Source organism: Acipenser ruthenus, chromosome 30 (assembly GCF_902713425.1).
Source record: "Acipenser ruthenus chromosome 30, fAciRut3.2 maternal haplotype, whole genome shotgun sequence".
Lineage (NCBI taxonomy): Eukaryota > Metazoa > Chordata > Actinopteri > Acipenseriformes > Acipenseridae > Acipenser > Acipenser ruthenus.
Window position 1 is genome coordinate 9,136,512 of NC_081218.1, and position 13,619 is coordinate 9,150,130.

The 13,619-nt window shown below is 42.2% G+C and overlaps 2 protein-coding genes across 2 annotated transcripts; one reads left to right on the plus strand and one right to left on the minus strand.

The window, feature by feature from the left end:
* The first annotated feature begins 222 nt into the window (after positions 1-222).
* Positions 223-3,178, plus strand: LOC117435460 (colipase-like). The gene is made up of 3 exons (XM_034058626.3): positions 223-372; positions 629-751; positions 2,846-3,178. Exons 1-3 carry the CDS (start codon positions 286-288, stop codon positions 2,981-2,983), a joined length of 348 nt encoding a protein of 115 aa, XP_033914517.3. The 5' UTR covers positions 223-285; the 3' UTR covers positions 2,984-3,178.
* Positions 3,179-3,403: 225 nt separating this feature from the next.
* Positions 3,404-7,803, minus strand: LOC117435666 (armadillo repeat-containing protein 12-like). The gene is made up of 6 exons (XM_034059011.3): positions 7,573-7,803; positions 6,735-6,886; positions 5,390-5,524; positions 4,976-5,155; positions 4,254-4,325; positions 3,404-3,835 (listed from the first exon to the last, which is right to left on the minus strand). The coding sequence occupies exons 1-6, from the start codon at positions 7,685-7,687 to the stop codon at positions 3,572-3,574; spliced, it is 918 nt and encodes a 305-aa protein (XP_033914902.3). The 5' UTR covers positions 7,688-7,803; the 3' UTR covers positions 3,404-3,571.
* Positions 7,804-13,619: the final 5,816 nt, after the last annotated feature.

Here is a 13,619-nt window from a genome sequence, read left to right on the forward strand (position 1 = left end):
CACTTAGCAACTGCATGGCAATAAACTGGGATACAGTATAGGCTAGAATGTTAATTTCAACAAACAGAAGATCCTGGAAAGATCCTGTTTGCTCTCGGTGAGATTTCAACATGTGGTATTAATAATAATTTATAATACGTGCCAGGTTTTAAACTTCTGTTCCCTATGAGATAAGAGCCACTATCACGTGAAGTTACATTATATAAGACAAAGTGAGGAACTGGATACATCACATCAGCTTTTCCCCAGCACAGCACCCCAGAGGATACCCGAACCACCTTCGCCATGAGAACGCTCCTAGTCTTTATCACCTGCTCACTGGCTGCTGTGATGGCAGCTCCTCCTCAAAACAAAGGAATATTCATTAACCTGGTAAGACAGGATCCTTTATACCCGCCTTTCTTTCTTACATCAAAGTCGCTCGCTCTACATTTCTGACACCGAATGTATTAGAATGTAGATGACGGGTGTGCTTTGGACCGTTATATATTGTGAACAACTTGTTCCCAGTGTGATACATTGTGTATTTGTGTTTGTTTATCAAAATCCTCGTGAATAAACTTCAGAATAAGATTACTCTTTACCTCCAATCTGTAAAGCTTTGTTTTTATTACTTATGCGTTTGCAGGAGAACGGCGAGTTGTGTTTCAACAGCCTCCAGTGTAAAAGCTCCTGTTGTCACAGGACCTCAGGGGTCAGCTTGGCTCGATGTGTCCATTTAGCAGCCGACAAGCAAGAATGCTCTGTAAAGGTAAGCAACCCTAGTTCACCGGTCCACTAACGGAGCCTAAAGGAATGTATGCTCTTAGCGGACAGCCCCGAGACCACCGCGCGCCAAGACCCAGCCAACATATGGCAAGCCAAATTATCACTCAGAGACATTTCACATTGCATGTTAACATATCTTGAAATATTTAGACATATCTGTAAATAAACCATTTAAGATATCTTCATATCATTTTGAGATATATAAAAATGAAAGAGATCTCTAATTAATTTACAGATATCTTTAAATATTTTTTTGCTAGCATTTTACGACAACCTGTCATTTAGAGATATATCAAAATAACTTCCTGTTAATTTAGAGATATCTCTAAATGAGTTTAAAATATATCTATTTTTTAAACGGACTTCCTGACCATTTTTAGACATCTCTAAATGAACAGGAAGTTATTTTGAGCTCAAATGATTTCGAGATATTTTTATACAACACTGCAGAGCAGTTTCGTGAATATTCAAAACAGACTTGATAACAAGTGAAAGCTGTGTGCATAGGTCAGTAGCTGACAGATTGCAGCACACTGGCTGTGCGAATGGAACAGCTGGTTAAACAATACATGACGAGGTCAAAACTACATCAAATAAAAGAAAAACACCGGCGTTGAGCATCTTGCTAAGAGTGGAGATAAGGGCTGGCTTCAATCCAAGGTTGCGATGCTTCTCTCGCTTATAAAACCGATTCAAGCTACAGCGGAAGGTTTTGCAGATGGGCTCAGAGCCCTCTATTAGCACTAATTACATAAACTAACATTAGGCAGTCCGAGAGTAGCTCTCATCTGGGCCTGTGAAACCAGCCACAGGTCTTTCCTTGAGCTTCTGGTTTAATTTGATGTATTTTAAATCACGGATCATCTTCTCCGTTTCAAAGATTCCTTCCATCAGGGAACTACTTTAGGATTGGACATACTATTTCTAGCTTCAAGGAAGTAACAAACACACACTTTCCAATTTTTAAAAGATCAAATACAATACAATGCTGGCACATCTACTGAGTGAGTTATTATAGATTTCTATGGGGTAAATATTCACTATATTCTCAAGACTGGTAAGAATTACAACAACATATGAAACATAATCATTTTTGAAATCCTTCTCATCTGAGTGGCTTGGACTCCATTCAGATAAATCAATAGCCAATCTTGTACTGAAGCTGTCAAGAGATCCAAATCCAGTGATTTGGACCATCCTGATAAATCGGTTTGCAATTCAAACCCAAAGTGTTTACCAGGGTCTTCTAGCGCCGATTCTTCAGCACATCCCGGCAAATTAAGACTAGAGTGCCCTCTAGTGGCTTGTTTTATATATATATATATATATATATATATATATATATATATATATATATATATATATATATATATATATATATATATATATATATGGAATGTCCAGTGTTTAGGGGTCTATTCACAAAGCTTTAACCCAGGTGGGTTTTGATACAATGTTTGCCGATGAGACTTCTGACTCAACCACTATTTAAAAAAGTTTTAGTAGCATTAATAATATATCTGTATTTTTTTTCAATAACTATATATTACTGTAATTCTCACGATGATAAGCAAACAGTGATGTATCTTTTGATAAAGACTGACATGCATGTGATTTGTGGGAGTTACAGTCATGCTGTATTTTGATAAAGACTGACATGCATGTGATTTGTGGGAGTTACAGTCATGCTGTATTTTGATAAAGACTGACATGCATGTGATTTGTGGGAGTTACAGTCATGCTGTATTTTGATAAAGACTGACATGCATGTGATTTGTGGGAGTTACAGTCATGCTGTATTTTGATAAAGACTGACATGCATGTGATTTGTGGGAGTTACAGTCATGCTGTATTTTGATAAAGACTGACATGCATGTGATTTGTGGGAGTTACAGTCATGCTGTATTTTGATAAAGACTGACATGCATGTGATTTGTGGGAGTTACAGTCATGCTGTATTTTGATAAAGACTGACATGCATGTGATTTGTGGGAGTTACAGTCATGCTGTATTTTGATAAAGACTGACATGCATGTGATTTGTGGGAGTTACAGTCATGCTGTATTGTGTTTTTCAGACTCTATATGGGACCTACTACCGCTGTCCGTGTGAAAGTGGTCTCAAGTGTAAGTCTGGCATCAGCATCGGTGGTTCCATCACAAACACCAACTTCGGAGTCTGTTACGATCCCCGTGACACGGCAGAATCTTCTTAAACAGACACACCCTGTCCCACTCAACTGCTCCAGCACTCTCCTGCTAACACTGACAAAACGGTTCTGCGGTTGCAGATGCTGTTTCTCTTAAACACCGCACAGCTTGGATGACATCCTCACAGCATTCCTGGATAGCAATGGAGTGGAGTGACCCCCCCCTTTACTCTATCAAATAAATCAGTGCTTTGCAACAGACCTTCTGCTTGCTTCTTGTTTCACACATTCAGTAATTACAGATTCATATTTAATCATTCATATTGTACTTACCTGACAGTGCTACACGATAAAGTACTTTATATCGATTTATTATCTATTTGGAACAACAGAGTTCTCAGTACCTTCAGTGTGCGAAAACCAGGAAAGCGGGGAAATACTGGCACTCCTATAGGACAGAACTTTAATGCAAATGAAAAAAAAAACAAAAAAACCCACATTATTCCAGGCTAATTTAGTTCTATGTTTGATACAAGCTGATCAGTCACTTGTATCTAAAACAACAACAGCAGCAATGCGGTAGAGGTAAAGATTCTTCTTGGTTTATTGGAGTCTATGTTTGCAATAGTAATGTACCACACAGTCATCACTGTGTTACACGAGCTTGCTGACGATGCTGACGGCGGCGCTCTTGACTCGCGTGTCATTGTGGTTCATGAGTGGCAGCAGCTTGTTGAGAAGCGGGGAGTCCGAGCTGAAGAGAAGCACATACAGGGACTCCTCGTTGTACTCCCACTGCACACACGAGGAGTTCTCGCTCTTGAGGCTCTCGTTCAGGTTGCCCACGAAGGCCAGGAGCTGGTATATGATGTCTTTATTCACAAAGGGGTTGAAGAGGTGGAGGAACGCAGGCTCGACCTACACCACAGAGATGGAAGAGTAAAGCGAAACACACACACGCATGCACGCACGCACACACACTGTCAGTAACAGGCTTGGGCACCGATTTGACAAGATGGGGGTTATTCAATTGATCTAAACGACTGGTGGGTCTAAATACTGCCACTGTTTGAATATTAAAATAGGACCAAACCTTGGATTTCGCTACAAGGCTAAAATACACTTAAGAGACTTGTGACATGTCAGTAATTCATGCAGCCCAGCTGAGTGCCTGAAATCAGTCCTTTAATCATGCTGAACTATGTTACATGCATGAAGTACAAGCAGGAGAGATTACACATACAGTAAGGGTTCATTAAAAGAGGGTCAGCACCCACAGTCATCTGGTAGATTATCTGCAAAACAATTTACAAAAGAATAAAGGCACAAAACTCACCTTGGAGTTCAGCAAAACATAGGCGAGGCCTCGGTTTGTAGACAGACTGAATAGGATTCTTGTAATAATCATCTAAAAACAAGTCATTTTATCAAAAGGTGTCTTCACTTATAAATGTTTCCCATAGCAACAGCAGAGCAAAGAGTAATACAGCACAGTGAAAGCCTGGTAAAGCATAGGGAAGCATTGCAATAAATAATGAGGTATGGTAAAGCATATTAATAAACACGGCAAACCACTATGATAAATGCATAGTATGACCATTGGAAACGCATGGGAAATCCGCAGAAAATACCATGCAAAGATACTATTATTATTAAAAATAGGGTTATTAGAATAAACAGAAACCTTACATAAATTGAAACAAGTGCTGTGTGGTTAATAAGTGCAGCAGTGTGGAGTAGTGGTTAGGGCTCTGGACTCTTGACCGGAGGGTTGTGGGTTCAATCCCCAGTGGGGGATACTGCTGTTGTACCCTTGAGCAAGGTACTTTACCTAGATTGCTCCAGTAAAAAACCAACTGTATAAATGGGTAATTGTATGTAAAATAATGTGATATCTGTATAATGTGAAAAAATGTATAATGTGATATCTTGTAACAATTGTAAGTTGCCCTGGATAAGGGCGTCTGCTAAGAAATAAATAATAATAATAATGCATCAATTTCACTGAGGAGACTGCCTTGTAGCTCCCGTCTCCTCATCTCTGTTACTGGCACGTACCGAGACCCTGCCACTGTAGCGCGCTGTCTGCAGGATGCGCAGGTACTCCGGAATGCCCTTCAGGATCTCGGGATGGTTCCCGCTGCAGAGTGCCAGTGTGCTGATCAGCCCGAGGCCAGCTATCTGCTGCTCCAGGCACGCACTCTGGGCTGAGAAATAAATAATCCGGGGGATGCACTTCTAGAAAAACACACAGAAAGAAAGCAAGGAAAAGCTGTCTTTACATAGCGGTGGCCTTGTTTCCAGAGCTTGGCTGCACCAGCTATGTAACTTTAGTCTTTACTAACGTTGCTTTTACACATCACCTTAGGAGAGGCTGTTCGTTTTTAAGCTGGTGGTTTACCATGGGGGTGGTCACAATATTGGACTTGTCAATTTGAACAAGCCATTGCTTTCTCTATTGCTGTGCAGTACCTGCATCTCCTTTTGGTTGCTGAAGTTCCCTGCCAAGCTGTTGAGGACTTGGAAGCAGTTTGTTGTAACCACCATGTCTTCATCCTCCAGCATTGCAGCAATGATGCCAATCTGAGCGGGCATAAATGTCACTTCCTGAATGGAGAATAGAGGAACAGTCAACTGCAGCATTGTCATTCTTATTCTTAACCCTGCGTTGCATGTAGTGAGTTCCAAACATTCAAAAATGTAAACTTGACAAAAACACATAACCTATTAATAGTGCACAACAGTGCCAGCATGAAAATGAAATAATTCCTTTACACGGGACACAAACTGATCAGAAACACATCAGCCTGGCCCATGGGGTCAACCTGGCTTTCATGGTGCTCAGCACCGGAGTGAGGCTGAGACCATGGGAATGAGGCTGGGACCATGGGAGTGAGGCTGGGCCCATGGGAGTGAGGGTGAGACCATGGGAGTGAGGCTGGGACCATGGGAGTGAGGGTGAGACCATGGGAGTGAGGCTGGGACCATGGGAGTGAGGGAGTGAGGCTGGGACCATGGGAGTGAGGCTGGGACCATGGGAGTGAGGGTGAGACCATGGGAGTGAGGCTGGGATCATGGGAGTGAGGGTGAGACCATGGGAGTGAGTCTGGGACCATGGACGTGAAGGAGTGAGGCTGGGACCATGGGAGTGAGGCTGGGACCATGAGAGTGAGGCTGGGCCCATGTCAGTGAGGGTGAGACCATGGGAGTGAGGCTGGGACCATGGGAGTGAGGCTGGGATCATGGGAGTGAGGGTGAGACCATGGGAGTGAGTCTGGGACCATGGGAGTGAGGGAGTGAGGCTGGGACCATGGGAGTGAGGGTGAGACCATGGGAGTGAGTCTGGGACCATGGGAGTGAGAGAGTGAGGCTGGGACCATGGGAGTGAGGCTGGGACCATGAGAGTGAGGGTGAAACCATGGGAGTGAGTCTGGGACCATGGGAGTGAGAGAGTGAGGCTGGGACCATGGGAGTGAGGCTGGGACCATGGGAGTGAGGGTGAAACCATGGGAGTGAGTCTGGGACCATGGGAGTGAAGGAGTGAGGGTGAGACCATGGGAGTAAGGCTGGGACGATGGGAGTGAGGCTGGGGCCATGGGAGTGAAGCTGGGACCATGGGAGTGAGGCTCACCAGCAGCACAGGAAGTGATACCGTACCAGGAAGCAGAGATTTAAATCCTAACTCTATAGTATTGCATTAAAAATCCCTACTAAAAGTATCAAACGAACCAGTGTAAACGCTGGTTTCTTTTTAAAGCTCTGTGACCAGGTTCCGTTGTTGCTAATGTTTTAACAGGAGGCAAGCCTGCAGCCTCACATTGTGTTCACACAGCTCCAGATACTGACGGATCTCACACAGGAGGGCAGCCCTGCCGTATGTGCTGTTCTTCTCCTCCAGCTGCTCAAACAGCCTGCTTAATGGTTCCGGGTTTTGAGTTTTCTTCAGCTTCTTCACTTTACCAGCGCACTCTAATACATGTGAAAAAACAAACACAACATATTCCCTTATTCTATTATATCTGAGATAGTTAGATATGTTTGAAATATATGCACAATACATGAAGAGGACAAAAAATATGTTCAGTATATAGATTGTCGTAATTTATTTAACTTTATTGTCAAACCAGCACAGACAATTATGTTTTCCATACAGAAAGAAGCCACAACCTAAGGTCGATTTCCGATCAATTCTCTTCAGGATTCTTTAACGTCACTGTTTTTTTTTTTATACGATTCAATGTATTTTTTCAGCAGGAAGGAATGACTGCTTCTCCAAGCACTTTGAACAACTTAACGGAAAAGAGGGGTTTGATCATAGCAACGACAATGAGGGCCGAGTATTGACGTTTTAACAACGTGTGTTCTGATGGTCTGTCAGCATCGTCACTCGGTGTGTGTGGTGTCTGTGGTCTGAAGTGTTGAGAAACACAATTATATGTGGTAGCTAGAAAACAGTGCACAGAGACTGTGAGAACCAGCGAGACAGTACGCTGCACGATATGCAGCATAAGAAGGGATTTGGACACGAATATCATCTGTATAAATTACATTTCAGCAGAAAGACGATGTAAGTGCCAAATGTATTGTCGTTTTCCGGCCATCAAAATCGCACCCTGATTATTGTTGTGAGTTCAGTTTTAAATACAGAACAGTACCTTTCAGCTGGCCGCCTCCGGACGTAAAGGCGTTATACAGTAAATAGGCGGCTCCTGCACCGACTAGCACACCAACAGCGTTTTTGCGCAAATTGTGGCCAAACGTTTCTGCCATTGACCCAGACGGAACAGTTCCCGGAGTTTGACGAGTGGCGCTGAGCGTTCCTAACTGCTCGCTCAGTGAGCGGAGTTTCAAATGAAAACAGACCGTGCAAAAGAATGGAATGCGCTCTGAACGCCAGTTACACTTGCGAGCACTGACTGCGAGCCGCCAGCTGGCAACGTGCGTGAAAATCTTCACGTCACCTTCCTAACTAATGACTGTAAGCTGTCCATTCTGCTGATCATTAGAATGCTTTCAGCTTGCTCTGTGGTGCGGTTTTTGTGTTTTGGTTGATATTAATAGCAGTGAGATAGTTGAGTGAATGCAATGCCACCTCATCGGTGTTCGTGGTGTTGCGAGCGAACACCAGTTCTGTTGCACAAGTAGGCTGCGCATTTGCATCGGGAGCGGTCTTCAAATGTGCCAATGTGTCCTTGTAAACGCCATCCATCAGATTGCCTGTTTAACAGAACGGCTGTACTCACAAAGCAGATCAATACGCCGGATCTGTCTCATCGAGCGCTGCTTTTATTGGTAATTGAACACAATTCTCAGCAGTGTGACAGTGCCATCTGTTACTGCTGGTCCATGGTGCAGCCACATGGCTGTTTCTTACTGCGTGTTACTGCCAGGGTCAATAATGCATGAATTTAGATGGGACACATATCTACATATACTACATATCTGTGCCAGTTCTGTATATTTAAAATGTATTCTAAACATAGCAGTGAGCATATCAATCAGTCTTTATTTCTTATATACACCTTTCGTGATGAAGCGCCTCAAATCGCTTTCCAGATCAAAACAACAAATGAACAGCATACAGAACAATTCTGAGAAATAGTAAAAAGAAAACAGGATGATAAAATCCCCCTTTAAATGACATCATACATCAAAATGATAAAAAAAAAATTGTATAACACAGGATGATACATTTTTTTCATTAACATACATATACCAAATGATTTTAAAAAATGGGTTTAATCTTATAATCTTATAAAATGTGGCAGACATACTAAAATACTCAAATATGCATTTCATAATAGCGGAGCCAAAAACTAAAATCAAAGCGCAACACTCACGCCACCTGAAATATAATCATCATATACAACATTTGTGTTATTGTGTCAAATGTTTGAAAACTCTAACACAACAGTGTGTGTGTGTGTGAGTGTGTGTGAGTGTGTGTGTGTGTGTGTGTATGTGTGTGTGTTTGTGTGTGTGTGTGAGTGTGTGTGTGTGTGTGTGTGTGAGTGTGTGTGTGTGTGTGTGAGTGTGTGTGTGAGTCTGTCTGTGTGTGTGTGAGTGTGTGTGTGTGTGAGTGTGTGTGTGTGTGTGTGTGAGTGTGAGTGTGTGTGTGTGTGTGTGAGTGTGTCTGTGTGTGTGAGTGTGTGTGTGTGTGAGTGTGTGTGTGTGTGAGTGTGAGTGTGTGTGTGTGTGTGAGTGTGTCTGTGTGTGTGAGTGTGTGTGTGTGTGAGTGTGTGTGTGTCTGTGTGTGTGAGTGTGTCTGTGTGTGTGTGTGTGTGAGTGTGTGTGTGTGTGTGTGTGTGTGTGTGTGTGTGTGTGAGTGTGTGTGGCATTGTTCAACCTTTATATATAGAATCTTTTTATATGTAGAATCTGTTCTTTATATTTAGAATCGGTTCTTTATATTTAGAATCTGTTTTGGTAAGTTTTTAATTCTGAACAAAATAATAATATTAAATCAGGTGTCCCAAAAAAATAAGAAGTAAATGTCACAATTTCAGATTCACATTATGTTGCTTAATATTACCAAGAAAACCCCCACAAATATTTCAGTTTTTAAGGACATTGTATTCAGCAGGTGATCAGAAGCAAGGAGAGGTTATCTGAAGACATGTTAAATGGGGGGTTATCGTGTTCTTTTCCCAGGACACACTCATTTGATGGTTTATAAATGTTACTGAAGCTGTTTTACAGTGTGATTCGATGGCTCGGCCCCAAGGGATCCCCTCCATCAGTAATGACATGTTGTGACAGTAATAAGGGTCATATTTCAGCACTTGGGTCCCGAGATCACAGGCACCAATTACTGTGAGGGAGATGTAATCCCCAGTGATACGAGGGTCAATTACAAACTTTCAAAATACTGTATAACATAAACATATTTAATCAAACACAAGGTCTCTCTCTCTCTCTCTCTCTCTCTCTCTCTCTCTCTCTCTCTCTCTCTCTCTCTCTCTTCCCCCAATGAGTCATATATTTTGAATCTTTGAACTCACTGCCATCGCTAATTGTTAATTCAGTCGAATATGCTGCTTCTTTGATGGATTTGTTATTTACCTAAAATACCTGACTTGAGCTCCGAATCTCTAATTGAGTTGTCATGATCTTGTTTCACCACAAGGGGGCAGGAAAGCTCTCCTCACTGCCTCCTCCCCGGAGTTCAGAAGACACTGTAAACGTCATGAGGACAAAGCTGCTAGAAGAAAAGCAGCATCTGAAACAGCATTCAAAACATAAAATAGGATCAAAATATCTATGTGTCAATACCTGATAATCACATGGAATATGATAATATCAGAGCCATTTTTGCATTTAAATTATTATTATTATTATTATTATTATTATTATTATTATTATTATTATTATTATTATTATTATTATTATTATTATTATTATTTATTTCTTAGCAGACACCCTTATCCAGGGCAACTTACAATGCTTACAAGATATCACATTATACACATTATACATTATTTCACATTATACAGATTTTTTTTTTTTTTTTACATACAATTACTTTGGATCCTATTCACAAACCTTTAAGCACTGCACATGGATCAGTATTAGGAGTAGCACAGGGATCAGTATTAGGAGTAGCACAGGGATCAGTAGCACAGGGATCAGTATTAGGAGTAGCACAGTGATCAGTATTAGGAGTAACACAGGGATCAGTAGCACAGGGATCAGTATTAGGAGTAGCACAGTGATCAGTATTAGGAGTAGCACAGTGATCAGTATTAGGAGTAGCACAGGGATCAGTATTAGGAGTAACACAGGGATCAGTATTAGGAGTAGCACAAGGATCAGTATTAGGAGTAGCACAGGGATCAGTATTAGGAGTAGCACAGGGATCAGTATTAGGAGTAGCACAAGGATCAGTATTAGGAGTAGCACAAGGATCAGTAGCACAGGAATCAGTATCATACCTGTCAACCTTTGAAAATACAAAATCGGGAGTGGGGGGGGGGGGGGGGTGCAATTCGTGATACCTTTTTTACTGTTTATAAAGTAAAATAAGGGACAAAATCTGTCCCGGGAGATGTCCATGACAAGGGTCTAAAATTCGCTGAAGTCCCAACAAAGGCAGGATTGTGCTGAGGCTGGTGAGCTGCGGTCCAGCACCGTGGAGCAGGGTTCTCAGCCCTCACTTGCTGCTGGAGGGCATTGTACACTGAGGATTTATCACCTTTGAGACACTGCATTTTTATTTTCTCCACAAAGTTACATACATTGTGTAACCTGCCACACTGAGCCGCATACTCAAACTGTTAGAGACTGCCGTATTGGAGGCAGCTAATCTAATCAGTGTTAGATGCAAATACAGATGCCTCTTAGATTATCAAAATGAAGCTTTGTGTTGCATAGGCTAACTATGCATGTGACTCTCTCTCTCTCTCTCTCTCTCTCTATTCCTCTCTCTCTCTCTCTCTCTCTATCTCTCTCTTCAGTGTATTTTTGTCTTTAAAAGTATTTGCAAGTGTCAGAGAGGGCCTGATTTTAATGATTTATCCATCTGTGAGATAAAAATCACTTGAACATACCCTACAGGCTTTGGTTTTGTGTGGCGTACATGTGATGTTGTTTTGCATTGGTCTAAAAAACACAAACAAAATACATTTAAAAAAAAAACAAAAAAACACCCAACTAAAGTCATCTGGTTGCTCATCCGATTCCAAGCAGCTGATCTCAAAACGTTGTCGAGTTGGGTCTTGGAGGGTCCCAACGATTCAGCATTCACAACATCGCTAGGTTACCCATCCCATAACCTCTCACCACTCTCTGTGTGAAGAAGTGTCTCCTACCCTCTGTCCTAAATCTGTGTTGGAATAGAGGTTGAAATTCATTCAAGATGCACCACAGTTATGTAATACAGTTTGGTATTTGCCCCATTTGTTGTTAAACTAACCACCACAGTGTAACACTACAATACTGGAAAGCAACAACTTGGGTTGAGTTTAGAGTAACAGATTTTTCACATCCTGGTGCATTTAATCAACATATCTATATACACACACACACAAAATACACACATCAGTAAGTTCTCTTGTGTTAATCAATAGGTTTTTAACCCTGCACAGTGCAACAGTGCAACCAGTTAGGAAACATCCCAGTCTGGTATTCTTATACGATCAAACCACAATCCAATTCCATTCTTGAGGCTGAGATCTTGTGATATAATGCGTCTGTGGCAGCCGCTGGAGTGAGACTGGGAGTGCAGTTGATAGAGTGCCCCTGAAGACAGTCAATCAGGACAGGACTTTCAGCACGCTCTCCCAGCCTCTCAGTGGGAAGAAGGCTGATCTGCCCTTAAAAACTACTTTATGAAGCTGCTGACAACCCTGTTTATTCCCCCTTCAACACTGGGCCTGCGCTGGTTTCCATGGAAACAAGGGCACAGCTTAAAAAAAAAAACTCTACAAGACTGCATGTACAATGAAGAGTACAGGCACGGAGAGGAGAGCAATCAATCAAACGTCATGGTACAAAACTAGGGGTAAGAAACAGCACCCCAGAAATCTTTCACAGGGTACAAAACTAGGGGCAAGAAACAGCACCCCAGAAATCTTTTACAGGGTACAAAACTAGGGGCAAGAAACAGCACCCCAGAAATCTTTCACAGGGTACAAAACTAGGGGCAAGAAACAGCACCCCAGAAATCTTTTACAGGGTACAAAACTAGGGGTAAGAAACAGCACCCCAGAAATCTTTCACAGGGTACAAAACTAGGGGCAAGAAACAGCACCCCAGAAATCTTTTACAGGGTACACAACTAGGGGTAAGAAAGAGCACCCCAGAAATCTTTCACAGGGTACAAACCTTTGTAGCTTTAAAGCAGGTCACCTATAAGCTTTTTTAAAAGGGCTTTTTTGAACATTCACATGGAGTGTCCTGAGTTATAGTTTATACACCTCATGTAAAAATAATGGACACTTACTTACAGTGAATTCCAATGCAGCCTCCTTGCAATGATGGCAGTCATTGGAATACATGTGGATTTTAGATCATTGCCCACCCAAGGAGGGAAGGTAATTCTGATGAGCCCCAAACCCTCCCCTATAAGCTGGTTTGAAGGCTCCCTGCACCCCCCATCCCCCGACACATTCCTGCAGCTCTATGATGGCAGGATCTGAGGCTCTGCTTACCCAATCCATGCCTTCATTCAGACTTACAAGCAAACAAGACAATCCTCCTCCTTTATCCATACCTTAAAAAACAAAATGACCCGTAACAACAGAGAACACGCACACGGCTTGGGCATTTAGGACTTCAAGCCCCCGTCTGCATTTGTATTTCAGAGTACATGCTCATCTAGATTTGGTTTTGTCGATTTTATTGGAGAATGTCGCAGAAGCAGCAGAAACAATGTGCTTGTTCTCCGGGAGAGCCTGAGGTTATAAAGGCAGGGTTGAGAAAAGTCTAAACCAGAGAGGGGCTCAATATTGAGTGTTATCACTGACCCGACCCTGGGGCTGATCTCTACAGTCTGACCCAGTTGCTGCCTGAGCTAGCTAATTTAACTGCCTGCAGTCTCCTCTGCTCTTCTGGAGCTGACAGTCTTGAACAAACCCCTCAGCATGTGACAAGTCAAGCAGTCTCAGACCCTTCCTGCTGCTGAGGAACCCTTTGTCTGCAGAGTGAATAAATTAGGCCCCTCTGGGTCTCTGCAAAAATGGAAAAGGGGTTTCTTATCAAGCTG